Genomic DNA, 18210 nt, shown 5'->3' with positions numbered 1-18210 from the left:
AAAAGATATTTGCTCATAATGGATTTGTGGACTGTTTTCTTTGGTGTGATGTGATGAGTTCAGACAGGCAGTGATGATGAGGGCGGAGCAGGACTTGCGTGAGAGTGTGTGTGTGTGTGTGTGTAAATGATCTTCTGTCTCCATTCACTGTCCACGATGGAGCTGAAAGCATCTTCTCTCCTTCTGCTCATGTGTGTTTCCATCATCATCCTCACCGAAGGTCAGAACAGTCAATATTACACACAAAATATGTTTTTCCTCAGTGTTTCTCAACCCTTGTGTTATGTTGCGGGTCAATTTGACCCGTTTCGATTTTCTAGTTGTTGGAAATACTGTTTTTTTTTCTTGATATTTTGTGACTTTTTCTCATTTATCATCATGAACATGCATGCAAAGTTTCAACATGCTGATGTGTTTTGACATATACAAACAAAATTACTATTACGTTCGTGACGTTCGCGGGTCAATTTGACCCTCATATTTTAACGCTCTAATTTTAAATGTTATTAAAATAATAACATTTATTGGTTATATTTTGTTAATGTGGCTTTTTACTACCTTATGAAGCAAAAAATAAATAAATAGCTTGTCCATATTTATTTCAATACAGAAAAATATTTTGTCAGCCAGATTGTAAAAATTAGCTATCATTTATTTTTTCAAGCTTCCTGAAATAAAATTAAACCTTTGTTTTTTTTCTTGATATTTTGTGACTTTTTCTCATTTATCATCATGAACATGCATGCAAAGTTTCAACATGCTGATGTGTTTTGATATATACAAACCAAATTACGTTCATATTAATAGTGTCAATTTGACCCTCATAGGCAGCTATTCAAAAGAAACTGTACAGACAAAATAAAAACATGTATGTTATGTATGGCAGGGCACTTGTGATGTGAGGTGTGTGTGTGTGTGTGCCCATCCGAGTGTGAGAGCAAAACCAGCAGCGTGTGTGAAGTGCAAGAACTTTATATGCAGAAAACACACACTTGCTGTGCGCTCATCATGTCAAAAGTAACTTCTTGACTTTATGAAATGAGTCTACAAAACAAAAGTTGAGACAACTTAGGAAAAGTAAACATTATTTTCATTATACAGCTAAATTTAATTTATCAGTTATGATGTTCTAAGCATAAAATGTAAAAAAAAAAAAAAAAAATTAAAACGCAAAAAAAAAAACCCCAGTATACTGTTAATCAATAATAATAAAATTTTGTCAAAACAAAACAGTTTTAAAAAATGGTTAAAAAACATTTTCATAAATCATATGTTCATATTTTTTGTTGTTGTATTGTTTGACAAATGTTTATATTAAAAGTTTACAATTTGTACCTGAATCTTTGTTGTTTTTCATAGTGTGATTTTTGAGGAATTGTATTGAATCCAATTAGGGTCAATTTGACCCGCTCCATAAGGGCTGTACACAGAAATCCAACATAACACAAGGGTTAAAAAGAGATCAAGTGTGCAATCATTGCTAGTTTGCGCTCAAATGCACATTCTTTATGTAATGTCAGAATTAGGTAATTGTAAATGTATTTTTTGTATTTTCTGTATGCATGTGTAAAGCCCTTCTAGGGACGGACATTGCAAATTAGCCTTGGCTATAAATGTTGTAGTGTGGTACATGTTTATTGTTCACACATATTAAATCAAATTAAATAAATAAATTCTGTCTTGTTTTGCAGCACAAATATCTAAACATTCTTGAAATCAAGATACATTTACTGGAGAAGAGGGGAAAAAAATATTGTTTAATGAAAAACTGATCAAAATGAAGTGAGTTTGTGCTTTAAAAAACATGCAAAATCTGTCAATGAGGTAAAAAAAGAAAAAAAATAAGATTATTTTTCTGACTCCAATGACAGATATTGGTACAAACTCACTTCATTTTGACATATTTTTAATTAATGTCTTAATATCTTCAGTCATTTTGCTTCTTCTCCAGTAAATATCTTGATTTAAGAATGTTTAGATATTTGTGCTGGAAAACAAGACAAAAAAGCATGGATTTTTCCTCTTTCTGATCGCTTGTAACTTCTTTTAAACGTTTAGTCCACATTCACATCTGTTGCTTTTATGCAAAGTGACGTACATTAATGCAATGCATTGTGCACATGTTTCTTTTATTAAGCTCATGCATTGCCTGGGATTCGATGCTCTAAGTGTGAATCATTATTAAGCTTATAAGTCATAAATACACAGTAAAATGTGTCGTAACTTGCATCGCTGTGAGCCGCAGAGAATATCCTCTATAATTACTCTGTGTTTGTCATTCTTGCTGTCTGAGCTGAAAAACATCGGAAGTGTGTGTGTTGAAACAGGATTATATTGACACGAACACAGATATTCAATAGAGGATCCTGCTTTTTGTTCCAGCGGGGACCAATGCCATCCCCAGATGCTGTCTGGATATCTCCAGGGGGATCCCACAGGAGATGCTGTCTCGTGTCCGGAAATACGAGATACAGAGCAGATCTGGCCGCTGTGAGATCGATGCACTGATGTGAGTGTGTGTGTGTGTGTGTGTGTGTGTGTGTGTGTGTGTGTGAGTGTGTGTGTGTGTGTGTGTGAGTGTGTGTGTGTGTGTGTGTGTGTGTGTGTGTGTGTGTGTGTGTGTGTGAGTGTGTGTGTGTGTGTGTGTGTGTGTGTGTGTGTGTGTGAGAGTGAGTGTGTGTGTGTGTGTGTGTGTGTGTGTGTGTGTGTGTGTGTGTGTGTGTGTGTGTGTGTGTGTGTGTGTGTCCTGCACTCGCACTTCCAGCCTGATCGCATCAAAGTGTGTGTCTATACCACGAATGATATTTCTTGTGCCATTTATACGACAAAACTTTTTGGGTGCATATGATATGCACTTTATGGCGTGTAATACTCACGCTCACCCCTAATCCTAACCAAGGGTTTTCAGTGCGTATATATGCACGCAAAAAAATTTTTTTGCCGTATAAATGCACGATAAATAACATTCATAGTATACGCACTTTCATGAGATCGTGTTGGCACTTCACATCTTTAAATTGACCCGAAGTCCTCAAATTATACCTTTTTTGTTTGTGTCCAGAAAGCTTATTTTATTTCATTTTGAAATATTTCCCTATTTTTTAATGCACTTTTTTTTTCCTACTAAAATACAGCTCGCACTTTAACACATCCTTCCCTCGCGGGTCAAACTGACGCGAAGCCCTAATTATACACTGTAAAAAATGTGGCTGCGATTAGTTATAACAACTTAAAATTTGTTGAGATAACTTAAATATCCAACTAAACTAAAGTTAACTAAACTTAATATTTTAAGTCAAGCATGAACACATACTTTTTAAAGTTGAAACAATGTTGGATTTTAAGTTGTGATAAATAATCGCAGCAATTTGTTTTACAGTGTACTTAAGTGTGTGTGTGTGTGTGTGTTTGTGTGTGTGTGTGTGTGTGTCCAGAAAGCTTATTTTATTTCATTTTGATAATGTTTTCTATTTTTTAATGCATTTGCACTGTAAAAAAAATTGCTGCGATTATTTATCACAACTTGAAACAATGTTGGATTTTAAGTTGTGATAAATAATCGCAGCAATTTTTTTTACAGTGCAAATGCATTAAAAAATCTCCAAAACACACACTGTAAAAAACTGTGGCTGCAATTTAGTTATAACAACTTTTTGCTGAGATAACTTAAATATCCAACTTAACTAAACTAAAGTTAACTAAACTTAATATTTGAAGTCATCTCAGCAAAAAGTTGTTATAACTAAATTGCAGCCACAGTTTTTTACAGTGTGTGTTTTGGAGATTTTTTGTTATTTTTTATTTTATTTACCTTTAAATTACTATAGATTCGATCAATATAGGCTAGCCTACATAATAAAGAAATAAAGAGTAATTTAAGCACATTCCTCACATTTTTTCAAATTAAATTAAAAAGTAACTCACAATTTCATGCATAACCCTTTTATTGCAGCTCAAATATCTTACATTGTGTGTCTTTGACCTCTTGTGTGAAAATAATAATATAAGATGATATTTGATGACTCTAGATGGGCTTATATCTCTATATGGAGTAGATGAGCTGTTCCTCTGAGTCCTAAAGCCAGTTTCTCTTCAGTCTGCATTCAGATACACATGTAGACATTATTAAATATATTTTTTTAGCATTATAAGTTTTAGCATTTTCTATGTGTACTGAAGCATTCCTCATTCATTCCTAAGGGCCTCAAATTGACCCGCGAGGGAAGGATTTATTACTTTTTTTAAATTTTAACCAAAACTCCTCGAATCCATTTAATTTTTGTGTGTATTCGTGGTTAAAGTGCGACACAAGTCCTGGACTCCTCTGATTTTTTTATATTTTTTAATGAGTTTGGGGTCAGAAGTAGTTCAACAAGCACAAACATGCATCGTGTGCTCCATATTTACTGTGTTTATGCTCTTCAGATTACACATCGGACACAAAAAGATCTGTGCTCATCCCAAACTGAGGAAACGCTTGGATAAGATCAAGAAGATTCGCAAACCCAAGCAAGCTTGAACATCGAGGATCATCTCTATAGGAGTTATGGATCTCCTGACGGTTATTAACTACACTATACTGTATATATATATAGCCTATTCTTTGTATGCTCTTCTTTTTTAATGAAATAAAATCTATTTTCTTCTTCTTCTTCTTCAGTCTTTTAATGTTTCACACCATGGTTCCAAGAAATAATGAGTCGGGTGATAATTTTACGGGATTTGATTAGGAAAGTATTGCAAACAGTCAATAAAAATGCATATAATATAAATAATTAGCAGCAAAAAATCTCAAGTTTTTCCACTATAAACTGCTTTGATTTGGAGCGAGAGATAAATGGGGCGTGGCTTTTTTGCATCATCAGATACACGTCACTGTACTGGTTGGTCCAGTTTTGGCCTGCGAATCTCTGACCCAGAATTAAACCTGTTCTAGAGCAGGTCATCCGAAACCAATCCACCTTGTTGAGCCCGAAAAACCAGACTTTGGTCTAAACTAATCTCGAATGTATACCTGGTTAGCCAGCTGAACCAGCTTTGTGCAACAGTTTCAGGTTTGAACGCTGTTGTTGTGGATCAGATTCTGCCTGAATCTCTCTAGAATCTCTCGTTTTTAATTCATAGAACACATTTTTTGGTTTGTTCAATATATCAGGTGGTTTCGAAATGTTTTGAACCGCAGCTGAAATTGAGAGTCACGTGATCAATGACACTCGTTTACAAAACTTTATTTTCAGGCAGCTGTTTAGCACAACAACATGGTGTAGTAGGACCATTTTTATTTGAACATACTCAATACATTTTTTTTTCTCTTTTGTGAATCATAATCGACATAAATCGAAATTATGTCATTAAGAGTCGAAATTATACTTAAAAGTCACAATTATGACATACAAAGTCGACTTTTTATCTCAGTTTTGACTGTTTGTGTCATACTTATTATTTTATATAATAAGATTTACCAAAACTTAGATTTTTTTTTCACATTGGTTTCTCAGAAACTGAATTTGAGACTACATTAAATAAATTAGTTGTGTTCCCATTTGCCCATAAAGCAAAAGTAAAACTCCACAATAGTGTTTTCACAACTTTCAAAAAGAAGAGAAAATAAGGAAAGATTATGACAATGGCAGTCTGAGGAGATAAAGATGCCAACTTTACACTCCCACAGTTATAAATATACATTAAAAAACAATTTGCAGGATTTCCCATGTTGATGATGACCGTTAAAAAAATCGCGTCATCACAGTTTGTGAAAAGGGCGGGCTTCTACAAACCACAGACCGTTTCCGCGCCACTAAACCCCGCCCTGTCTGAGAGACCACGCCCCCTGTCATAGAGCTGTCGTTCAATCATTAACTGACAACGTTCCTAAACCTCCTCTCACATCATAAGTGATTAAATAACCTGTTTAGTGTGTTTAGTGTGTTTACCATTCAGGTTTAGGTAACTGGGAACAGCATGTTAGTCTCTAGACCGCCGAAGGAAGAGAAAACTATGAGGATTAATGGAGACTAAAGAAACCGAAAGAAAGATGTCGTTAAACGACGATATTAAACACGCTAAATTCATGAAGTTGTTCTCCGCCGTGTTTTATGCCTGTTGTTCGTTTTTCATCATCGTGGTGAATAAATGTATTTTAACAGAGTACAAGTAAGTGTCAACTTCCGGGTTTCATACATGTTTATATGTTGTTCATATACATAATAACATTATGATTCATTAATTAATTCATTATGATGTGTGTTATTGTAAATGGTAGGTTTCCCTCATTCATGTTTCTTGGAATTGGGCAGGTGAGAAACATAAATAAATCAAATGTTATTTCATTAACAACACACGAAATCTTATCAGTTTTAATTTTGTTCTTATTTGGTCATAGATGGCAGCAACAATCATCATTCTGTCTGTTGGCAAAATGAACAAAGTGATCGATTTTCAGGACTTTGACAGAAGTATCCCTGGAAAGGTAATGTAATGTGTGTCATTTTGTTTTAAATCACACTTATTACACTGCTCTGCTTATTGATAATATTATTTTTATATAGATTTTTCCCTTGCCATTGCTGTACGTGGGCAATCATGTGACCGGACTGGGAGGAACAAAGAAACTGAGGTAAAAAAATAAGAAACAAGAGTTTTGCATAAAAAGAACAAGCTTCCATTTGTTAACATTAGTTTACTGCATTAACTAACCATGAAATACACTGTTAAAGTGTTTATTAATCTTATTTTAATACATTTTCTAATACATGATGCACAATATGTCGGCCACCATATCGGTATTGGTTGATATATGTTAATTTTTAATGTGGTCAAAATGTGGTTGTGGCCAATATGTTAAAGCCGATAAATAATGTGTTATTTCCTTCAGCTGAGACACTTCAGATGTGAACTGTTCAACATGATGGTTTTGAATTGCTTGAAATATGAGTGAAATCACTTTTATATGAGAAATCAGACAGTTAAGTGCAGCACAAATCTGTCATATCGGCTACATAACATCATAATGAAAACATTGTAATCGTGTGCTAAGGACATGGCTTTTGTTTTTGTAATCAGACTCTCAGAAATTATATACAAATTTTGATTTAAAAGATTTATCTGCCAATATATCGGTTATCGGCATTTAAATATAAAAAATGATCGGTTATTGGTATTGGCCAAAATTTTCATATCGGGGTTTTGGAATAATGATTGATGATGTATTACATAATGCACCTTTAATGTAAAGTGTTTCCAGCTGACACTCGTATGAAGCGGATGTTCTTGTGTTCCTCAGTTTGCCCATGTTCACCGTGCTCAGAAAATTCACCATTTTGCTGACAATGATCATGGAATCAAGGATACTGAGGTATGTACTATCATTTATAATATAATATTAATATTATTACATCCAGAGACGTAGTCTTTATTGTTTTGGTCCATGAAAAGAGCTGTGTTTTCCTTAATGTGTTTTTTTGTGTGCTTTTTTTCTGTGTTTAATGATCATAATTATTTGATTATAATTAATATTGTCATTTATAATATCATTATATTAATGATTCAAATGTTTATAATTATATAATGATTTGTTATGTCCAGAGACATTCTTTAATGTGTTTGACAGTGTTTAAATCTGTGCTTTTTTCAGTGTTTGGGGATTATAATTAAAATTAATTATAATAATATATTTTTTTATATTAAAGGTGCAATATGTAAGATTTTTTTAATAAAATAGCCAACAATCACTTGCACAGTGTGATATATTTCCTGCAGTTGTGTACTTACAATATCCCAAAAGTTCACAAAGATTTTTAATTTCAGAGAAATTCACAATTTTAAATAATGGCTCGTCCCTTGTAACGTGTCGCCTGTCAATGACGTAATATCCGCGTTATCCCTGCTTTCCGCTGGTACTGCCGTAGTAACCATGGCGACAGACGCGAACAACCACATTACGTCTAGCGGTGCTCACGCTGTTGTTGTTTCGTTCACACATTATGGATCATGGCAAGCAGACTTTGGGACAAAAAGAGAACTAAACCGAGGATCAATATCAGCGTGGCGTTTTCGAGACGCCGAGAGCTAGCGTCCGCGACTAACTTCCACTCCACAGAGACGCCGAGAGCTAGCGTCCGCGACTAACTTCCACTCGACAGAGACGCTGAGAGCTAGCGTCCGCGACTAACTTCCACTCGACAGAGACGCTGAGAGCTAGCGTCCGCGACTAACTTCCACTCGACAGAGACGCCGAGAGCTAGCGTCCGCGACTAACTTCCACTCGACAGAGACGCAGAGAGCTAGCGTCCGCGACTAACTTCCACTCGACAGAGACGCCGAGAGCTAGCGTCCGCGACTAACTTCCACTCGACAGAGACGCTGAGAGCTAGCGTCCGCGACTAACTTCCACTCGACAGAGACGCTGAGAGCTAGCGTCCGCGACTAACTTCCACTCGACAGAGACGCCGAGAGCTAGCGTCCGCGACTAACTTCCACTCGACAGAGACGCAGAGAGCTAGCGTCCGCGACTAACTTCCACTCGAAAGAGACGCCGAGAGCTAGCGTCTGCGACTAACTTCCACTCGACAGAGACGCTGAGAGCTAGCGTCCGCGACTAACTTCCACTCGACAGAGACGCCGAGAGCTAGCGTCCACGACTAACTTCCACTCGACAGAGACGCCGAGAGCTAGAGTCCGCGACTAACTTCCACTCGACAGAGACGCCGAGAGCTAGCGTCCGCGACTAACTTCCACTCGACAGAGATGCCGAGAGCTAGCGTCCGCGCCTAACTTCCACTCGACAGAGACGCCGAGAGCTAGAGTCCGCGACTAACTTCCACTCGACAGAGAGCTAGCGTCCGCGACTAACTTCCACTCGACAGAGACGCCGAGAGCTAGCGTCCGCGACTAACTTCCACTCGACAGAGACGCTGAGAGCTAGCGTCCGCGACTAACTTCCACTCGACAGAGACGCCGAGAGCTAGCGTCCGCGACTAACTTCCACTCGACAGAGACGCCGAGAGCTAGCGTCCGCGCCTAACTTCCACTCAACAGAAACGCCGAGAGCTAGAGTCCGCGACTAACTTCCACTCGACAGAGACGCCGAGAGCTAGCGTCCGCGACTAACTTCCACTCGACAGAGACGCCGAGAGCTAGCGTCCGTGACTAACTTCCACTCGACAGAGACGCCGAGAGCTAGAGTCCGCGACTAACTTCCACTCGACAGAGACGCCGAGAGCTAGCGTCCGCGACTAACTTCCACTCGACAGAGACACCGAGAGCTAGCGTCCGCGACTAACTTCCACTCGACAGAGACGCCGAGAGCTAGCGTCCGCGACTAACTTCCACTCCACAGAGACGCCGAGAGCTAGCGTCTGCGACTAACTTCCACTCCACAGAGACGCCGAGAGCTAGCGTCCGCGACTAACTTCCACTCGACTGAGACGCCGAGAGCTAGCGTCTGCGACTAACTTCCACTCCACAGAGACGCCGAGAGCTAGCGTCTGCGACTAACTTCCACTCCACAGAGACGCCGAGAGCTAGCGTCTGCGACTAACTTCCACTCCACAGAGACGCCGAGAGCTAGCGTCTGCGACTAACTTCCACTCCACAGAGACGCCGAGAGCTAGCGTCTGCGACTAACTTCCACTCCACAGAGACGCCGAGAGCTAGCGTCTGCGACTAACTTCCACTCCACAGAGACGGCGAGAGCTAGCGTCTGCGACTAACTTCCACTCCACAGAGACGCCGAGAGCTAGCGTCCGCGACTAACTTCCACTCCACAGAGACGCCGAGAGCTAGCGTCTGCGACTAACTTCCACTCCACAGAGACGCCGAGAGCTAGCGTCTGCGACTAACTTCCACTCCACAGAGACGCCGAGAGCTAGCGTCTGCGACTAACTTCCACTCCACAGAGACGCTGAGAGCTAGCGTCCGCGACTAACTTCCACTCGACAGAGACGCCGAGAGCTAGCGTCCGCGCCTAACTTCCACTCGACAGAGACGCCGAGAGCTAGCGTCCGCGCCTAACTTCCACTCGACAGAGACGCCGAGAGCTAGCGTCCACGACTAACTTCCACTCGACAGAGACGCCGAGAGCTAGCGTCTGCGACTAACTTCCACTCCACAGAGACGCCGAGAGCTAGCGTCCGCGACTAACTTCCACTCGACAGAGACGCCGAGAGCTAGCGTCCGCGACTAACTTCCACTCCACAGAGACGCCGAGAGCTAGCGTCTGCGACTAACTTCCACTCCACAGAGACGCTGAGAGCTAGCGTCCGCGACTAACTTCCACTCGACAGAGACGCCGAGAGCTAGCGTCCGCGCCTAACTTCCACTCGACAGAGACGCCGAGAGCTAGCGTCCGCGCCTAACTTCCACTCGACAGAGACGCCGAGAGCTAGCGTCCGCGACTAACTTCCACTCGACAGAGACGCCGAGAGCTAGCGTCCGCGACTAACTTCCACTCCACAGAGACGCCGAGAGCTAGCGTCCGCGACTAACTTCCACTCCACAGAGACGCCGAGAGCTAGCATCCGCGCCTAACTTCCACTCGACTGAGACGCCGAGAGCTAGCGTCTGCCACTAACTTCCACTCCACAGAGACGCCGAGAGCTAGCGTCTGCGACTAACTTCCACTCCACAGAGACGCCGAGAGCTAGCGTCTGCGACTAACTTCCACTCCACAGAGACGCCGAGAGCTAGCGTCTGCGACTAACTTCCACTCCACAGAGACGCCGAGAGCTAGCGTCTGCGACTAACTTCCACTCCACAGAGACGCCGAGAGCTAGCGTCTTCGACTAACTTCCACTCCACAGAGACGCCGAGAGCTAGCGTCTGCGACTAACTTCCACTCCACAGAGACGGCGAGAGCTAGCGTCCGCGACTAACTTCCACTCCACAGAGACGCCGAGAGCTAGCGTCCTCGACTAACTTCCACTCCACAGAGACGCCGAGAGCTAGCGTCCGCAACTAACTTCCACTCCACAGAGACGCCGAGAGCTAGCGTCCGCGACTAACTTCCACTCCACAGAGACGCCGAGAGCTAGCGTCCGCGACTAACTTCCACTCGACAGAGACGCCGAGAGCTAGCGTCCGTGACTAACTTCCACTCAACAGAGACGCCGAGAGCTAGCGTCCGCGACTAACTTCCACTCAACAGAGACGCCGAGAGCTAGCGTCCGCGACTAACTTCCACTCAACAGAGACGCCGAGAGCTAGCGTCCGTGACTAACTTCCACTCAACAGAGACGCCGAGAGCTAGCGTCCGCGACTAACTTCCACTCGACAGAGACGCCGAGAGCTAGCATCCGCGACTAACTTCCACTCGACAGAGACGCCGAGAGCTAGCGTCCGCGACTAACTTCCACTCGACAGAGACGCCGAGAGCTAGCGTCCGTGACTAACTTCCACTCAACAGAGACGCCGAGAGCTAGCGTCCGCGACTAACTTCCACTCGACAGAGACGCCGAGAGCTAGCGTCCGCGACTAACTTCCACTCAACAGAGACGCCGAGAGCTAGCGTCCGTGACTAACTTCCACTCAACAGAGACGCCGAGAGCTAGCGTCCGCGACTAACTTCCACTCAACAGAGACGCCGAGAGCTAGCGTCCGTGACTAACTTCCACTCGACAGAGACGCCGAGAGCTAGCGTCCGCGACTAACTTCCACTCGACAGAGACGCCGAGAGCTAGCGTCCGCGACTAACTTCCACTCGACAGAGACGCCGAGAGCTAGCGTCACATCAGTGTATTCACTCATCCATAAACATTATTAGATCATCAGCGTGACGACAAGATCCATAATTCCGCTTATGCGTCATCAACCTACGCCTTTGTTATTGTGAGAGGTTAGCGATGCCTAGCGGCGAAAAAATTACATATTGTAGCTTTAATGAAAATTATTTTTTATTTAAGTGATGCTTAAACTGTGTGTGTATGTGCAGAAAAACCTTCCATCCATCGCTGGTGTTCAGTGTTCTGGCGATAGTTCTGGGCGCTTTGATCGCAGCGAGGTACAGTCGAAGAACACACACACACACACACACACACACACACACACACACACACAAAACATGTTTTCAATGAGCTCATTGTTTCTGGCTTTAATTATTACATTGTTTAAATTCTGAAATGCATAAGTTTCCTCTGATATCACTGTACATTGTAATATGCATTTTCTGTAAAGCTGCTTTGAAATGATGTGTGTTGTGAAAAGCGCTTTACAAATAAATGTGTATTGCATTTTCAGCTCGGATCTGTCCTTTAATGCGGAAGGATACACTTTTGTTCTGCTGAACGACGTCTTCACGGCCGCCAGTGGCGTTTACACCAAGAAAAAACTGGGAATGGAGGTACTTCATGACCGCATTAGTTATCAGCAGCCGGTGGATATCACATTCTGTTAATAATAATGTGATTATAACGCAAGAACTGCTGCTTTGACCTTCGTGTATCTGACACATGCATGTCCTTATCTAATGACAGTGATTGATTTGTACGTTTCGGTTAAAAATACACCTGAAAGTCAACTATACAACAGCCAAACCCTGAATACACACACTTTCTGTCGTTCCAGGACCTCGGTAAATATGGAGTTTTGTTTTATAATGCATTTATCATTATTATACCAACTGTCCTGGTCAGCGCTTACACTGGAGATTTACAAAAGGTGAGTGAGAACATATACAAATATTAACTTATTTGGTAAAATAAAATTAGGGCTTTATAACGATTAATCGCAACTAATCATTTTAAGCAGAATAAACGTTTTTGTTTACATCATATATGTGTGTGTACTGTGTATAATAATAATGTATATATAAATCCACACACATGCATGTATATATTTAAGAAAAATATCTATTTATATATTAGGTATTTATAATTATATATAATATAAATTATATTTAAATATAAAAATGTATATAAACATGTACATATTTTTAAATATATACATGCATGTGTGTGTATTTATAAATGCATCATTATTTTACACAGTACACACACATATATGATGTAAAGAAAAACTTTTATTCTGCAAATAATTAGTTGCGATTAATCGTTATAAAGCCCTTCACAAAACATGAATTTGTTATTTACACATTTATAAAGAATTCAAATGAGAATTTCAACATTTTCTCCTTGTTTTAAGGCCCTTGCTTTTGAAGGATGGCTGTCTTTTACATTCATTTTTTTTTTTTTACTGTCTTGTGTCATGGGGTGAGTCTGACTTATGATGTTTTTTTGGTAACACTTTACAATAAGGTTCATTAGTTAACATTAGTTAACTACATTAGTTAACATTAACAAATAATGAACTGCACTTATACAGCATTTATTCATCTTTGTTAATGTTAATTTCAACATTTACTAATACTTTATTAAAATCTTGTTAACATGTGAACTAACATGAACAAACAATGAACAGCTTTATTCATATTAACTAACATTAACAAAGATTAATAAATACTGTAACAAATGTATTGCTCATTGTTAGTTCATGTTAGTTAATACATTAACTAATGTTTAATAAATGAACCTTATTGTAAAGTGTTACCGTTTTTTTTATAATTTGATGATATATACATATATATATTGATAAATAACTCCAATCTTATATCCCATTTCAGGTTTATTTTGATGTATTCTATCATCCTCTGCAGCTTTTACAACACGGCACTAACAACGACAGTCGTTGGAGCAATTAAGGTATCTTCACTAATTATACACAGTATTTTAATGTGCACTACTGTTCAAAAGTTTAGGGTCAGTAAGATTAATGCTTTTATTCATCAAGGATGCATTACATTAATCAAAAGTGACAGTAAAGACATTTATAATGTTACAAAAGATTCTGTTTCAAATAAATGCTGTTCTTTTGAACTTTCTATTCATCAAAGAATCAGTTTCCACACTGATAATAATCATAAATGTGTCTTGATCATCAGATCATCATATTACACTGATTTCTGAATGATCATGTGACACTGAAGACTGGAGTAATGATGATAAATTCAGCTTTGATCACAGGAATAAATTACACTTTACTGTATATTCACATAGAAAACTGATGATTTACATTATAATAATATTTCACAGTTTTTTTATTATTTTTGATCAAATGAATATAGCTTTGGTGAGAACTTTTTCAAAAACATTAATAAGTCTTACAGATTTCAAAGTTTTGAATGGTAGTTTATTTAAAATGGGGATGCACGACATATCGACCGCCATATCTGATAAGAATATGTGGCTGATATATTAAAGCTGATAAATAATGTATTATTTCCTTTAGCTGAGACTCTTCAGATGCACACTGTTCAACATGATGGTTTTGAATTCTTTGAAATATGATTAAATCACTTTAAAAAAAAAAGGCAAATATGGTTAAGTGCAACATGTGTCATATCAGCTACATAATGAGAACATTATAATTATGTGTTTGGAACATGTAATCAGGCTCTCAAAAATTATTTAAAAAAAATGTGGATTTAGATTTATCTGCCGATATATTGGTTATCGGCTTCCAAATATGAAGAATTATCATATCAGCCAAAATGTTCATATCGGTGCATCCCTAGTTTACATATAGTTTATCAATCATATTAATCATTAAGGCTTTCATAAGTTGTCTTGTTTCCTCAGAATGTTGCTGTGATGTATATCGGCATGTTCGTTGGCGGAGACTATATCTTCTCATGGACGAACTTTATAGGCCTGAATATATGGTAGGAAAGTCATATTTTTTAGGTATATTTTAAGCTCTTTTAGGTAAATTACCCTCTTATATATCAAATCTTTTAATTTATTACACAAATAGTTATCGCATTAGATCTAAATCCGGCTAAAAGTCACAAGAATATTGTCAGAATCTGGAAATTGTGCTTTTTCTTTTCATGCTCCTTGGGATTGGAGTGAATTGCAAAATGCACTTAATCTAAATGCACGTCCAACCTTAAGCACTTTTAAACGTCTCTTGCACAATGTTTTAAAGGATACTCGCAATTCTTGATTTGTTATCATTTATTTACAGGTGAAACTGGAAAAATTAGAATATGGTGCAAAAGTAAATTTATTTCAGTAATTCAACTTAAAGGTGAAACTAATATATTATATAGACTCATTACATGCAAAGTGAGATATTTAAAGCCTTTATTTGTTATAATTTACAGCTTATAAAACCCCCAAATTCAAAATTAGAATATTGTGAAAAGGTTTTCATAAGCTGTAAGCCATAATCATCAAAATTATAACAAATAAAGGCTTGAAATATCTCACTTTACATGTAATGAGTCTCATTCATGAAACATTCGTAAATATACGAGTAAATATGTGAGTGATTTGCGCGTAAAGAGACCTTCCCGAAAACTCTTCTCGTGATTCACAAATATTTCGTAAACGTCAGATGTGATAGTGAAACGTGTGTGTGTGTTAAAGAATTCCAATCAGTATTAAATGGGACGCGCGTGCACGCTCATTCTCAATTACCATAACCCCCGCCCATTAAATCCAACTGACAACTATATATGGGCGTCATATTTATGACACCAAACGTAGGATTTCAACATGTCTTCTCAAAAGCGAATGAAAAAGAAAAATTTCTCATTATCAGATAATATTTTATTATCAGAAGTTCATTCAAAACGCCACATTTTATTTCCAAGCGTACATAGTGGCGTATCAGGTCCTAAAAAAAGGAAGCTTGGCAGATATTACAGACGCAGTTACTGGAGGTTCATCTGTTCATCGAACAGTCCCAGAAGTGAAGAGAAAATGGTTCGACATGAAGCTCGACTGCAAAAAAAACTAGTCCCAGCCGTATTGAAAGCAATTAATATTGTGATTAAAGTGTTCCGTCTGCAGATGCTATCACTGGCTCTCATAATAGAAGTAAAAAGAAAAACCGTATGTAATTACTATATATCATATTTTTTCAAAACGCTGTGTAAATATGTACCCGATTAAGGGGAATTAAAATGCAGCCTTATTAATGAGCAAACGTTCGGATGTTAAACGCATATTCACGCGTGGCTGGGAGCAGATGCAGATTTCTTTCGTACCGACTAACATTTGGAAAATACGAACATTTTAATGAATCCGAAAATTTACGCCAGAACCACTTTACACACGATTTACACAAACATTCGTTCTGCTCGTGTTTCATGAACAAGACCCATGTAATGAGTCTATATAATATATTAGTTTCACCTTTTAAGTTAAATTACTGAACTTTTGCACCATATTCTCATTTATCCAGTTTCGCCTGTAGTTCTTGAATGTGTAAATTGTGGGATTGTCATTTTGTGAATCTTTATGTGCTGAGAGATAGTAATATCTCAATGTGATTCTCCTGGTTAAACAAAGGATAAATATGAATATTTCCACTCTATCCCTGCCGTCTGTCTCCTAACGCTCGAGGTGTCCATGTTTCAGCATCCCAGCCGGACTGGTGTATTCCTACATCACGTTCAGCAGCGGCGGCTCGTCAGAAGCGAGCGTTCACCCGTCCGAAGACACCGCGGTTCACATCACAGACGACCATCCGGAGAAAACATGATAGAGCCTTATAGTTTCATCTCATGTTTAGTCTTTTTTTATTGAATGCAATATTTAAAGGGTTAGTTCACCCAAAGATTGTAAACCCTCATGTTGTTCATCAGAACGGAGGCTCACGATTGGCCAGCATCACACACAGGGTTGTGTGTCACAGTACTATGGAGTTTTTAAAGAGTACTTAAAATCTTTAGTAACGACGAGTGCCTTTAGTACGACACTCATTTGGTGGTGAGATATGGGTTATTCATGTGTTTGTATGGTTGCTTGGGTACTTTATATGGTTGCTAGGGCATGCTTAGACGGTCAACTAGTCTTTGAATATCATCTCATAAACTGAGTCAATTTTCTACAATTTTCTGGAGCTGAAATATGGCTTGTAAATGACAGAAGCATCACGCGCAGCGCTTCCGGGTTGTACGTCAGAACGGAGGCTCGCTATTGGCCGACGCTGGTCATGTTTGTGATGCTGGCCAATAGTGAGCCTCCGTTCTGACGTACAACCCAGAAGCGCTGCGCTGTTACACTACGGGAACTCACTCAGAGGAACACAGAAGAACATCAAGTAAGGAATAATTGACGACAGGCCGTTGAATTATTAGAAAAATAATGCACACCTGAGGTGGTGATGCGGTCACGACGCGAAGCGGAGTCACACCTCGGGTGTGCATTATTTTTCGAATAATTCAACGGCCTGGAGTCAATTATTCCGCTTATACTACAGTTACCACACCTCGAAATATTGTTCAGATGATGTATTTCAAGACGTTTGTAAAGTTTTTGTCATTAAAACGCTCTTGTATGCAGGACTAGTTTCTTGCGCATCTAAACCCGTGCTCCGTTGCTAATTCCAGAACGTCATTGTAGAGTTAGTGGAGGTTTGAGCCGCTGATAGCAGAGTAACGCTGGACACACACTTAACCACTGACACTCTCTGACTGTGAACGCAGCAGATTTTAAACACCGCTGTGAACACACACTGAACGTGCGCACATGATCAGTCATAAGTATCAAATTACATTCATAACCGGCCTTACAGTAAGTGTGTCCCCGGCTTTATGCAGTTATGAGAGAGAGAAGTATGTGCGTCAATATTATTATTTATTTATTAATTAATTCGTTAATTATTTTTTTCTATTAGTGACAGTAGACTAGACTAATAAATGAAACACAAAGCCCTTTTAACAAGTATAGGCCTATCAATAATTATTTATTTGTTATATTATCTTCAATAATTACGAAAACCCGTGCAACAGGACTATCGATTTATTTAAATATTCAGTTTAATTTTCTATTGATTATATATAGGACTATATACTTTATTTATTAAAATTAAACTGCATGTTTCCATTGATTGTGAAGTTAGACATTGAACATCGCAGATCAAGCGCACGGTTTTTCTTGTTATGAATTGTGTCCTATTTTCCGTTATTACGGTGAACTACGCGAAGTGATATGGAACTGTAATGCGGTCAAAACCTGCCGGAACTACTTTAGCCGTGCGGTTCCCTGAAAATAATTGCACACCGTAGAACGTTTGAAGCTCAGATTCAAGCATTCAACGGCTCTGTAGTATAAGTGTTGAATAAAGTCGCACTAAAAGTATTCTGGTCGCTTGATAAACTGAAGGTTGAGCCGCTGTAGTCACTCGGACTATTTTAAAGCTACACTGTGT

At 39.2% G+C, this 18210-nt stretch overlaps 2 protein-coding genes across 4 annotated transcripts; both read left to right on the top strand.

The window, feature by feature from the left end:
• Positions 1–90: 90 nt before the first annotated feature.
• ccl27a (chemokine (C-C motif) ligand 27a) lies at positions 91–4652 on the top strand. Its single transcript, XM_079636594.1, has 3 exons — positions 91–220; positions 2383–2509; positions 4426–4652. Exons 1-3 carry the CDS (start codon positions 127–129, stop codon positions 4517–4519), a joined length of 315 nt encoding a protein of 104 aa, XP_079492720.1. The 5' UTR covers positions 91–126; the 3' UTR covers positions 4520–4652.
• A 1051-nt stretch (positions 4653–5703) lies between these two features.
• slc35d2 (solute carrier family 35 member D2) lies at positions 5704–16979 on the top strand (the record flags this gene model as incomplete). 3 transcript variants are annotated; one of them, XM_079636587.1, is made up of 12 exons in its annotated part: positions 5705–6153; positions 6263–6296; positions 6383–6469; positions 6549–6616; positions 7283–7354; positions 11927–11995; positions 12232–12334; positions 12559–12651; positions 13135–13202; positions 13646–13691; positions 14628–14710; positions 16416–16979. In XM_079636587.1, exons 1-12 carry the CDS (start codon positions 6008–6010, stop codon positions 16537–16539), a joined length of 993 nt encoding a protein of 330 aa, XP_079492713.1. In that variant the 5' UTR covers positions 5705–6007. The 3 variants fall into 3 exon arrangements, with proteins under 3 accessions (XP_079492714.1, XP_079492713.1, XP_079492712.1); XM_079636586.1 differs by having other exon boundaries at positions 5707–6153; positions 13613–13691; positions 16416–16978; XM_079636588.1 differs by lacking the exon at positions 16416–16979 and having other exon boundaries at positions 5704–6153; positions 13613–13691; positions 14628–14714.
• Positions 16980–18210: the final 1231 nt, after the last annotated feature.

Source organism: Phoxinus phoxinus, assembly GCF_949152265.1.
Source record: "Phoxinus phoxinus genome assembly, chromosome: 15".
Classification (NCBI taxonomy): Eukaryota; Metazoa; Chordata; class Actinopteri; order Cypriniformes; family Leuciscidae; genus Phoxinus; species Phoxinus phoxinus.
The sequence above is the reverse complement of the archived record's forward strand: the minus strand, read 5'-3'. Positions and strand labels throughout refer to the sequence as shown.

Bases quoted from the DNA above. Each gene is read 5' to 3' on its own strand.
- ccl27a (XM_079636594.1), top strand. From the start codon at position 127: ATGATCTTCTGTCTCCATTCACTGTCCACGATGGAGCTGAAAGCATCT. The intron at 221-2,382 runs GTCAGAACAGTC...TTTTTGTTCCAG, and splicing joins CATCATCATCCTCACCGAAG to CGGGGACCAATGCCATCCCC. The intron at 2,510-4,425 runs GTGAGTGTGTGT...TATGCTCTTCAG, and splicing joins TGTGAGATCGATGCACTGAT to ATTACACATCGGACACAAAA.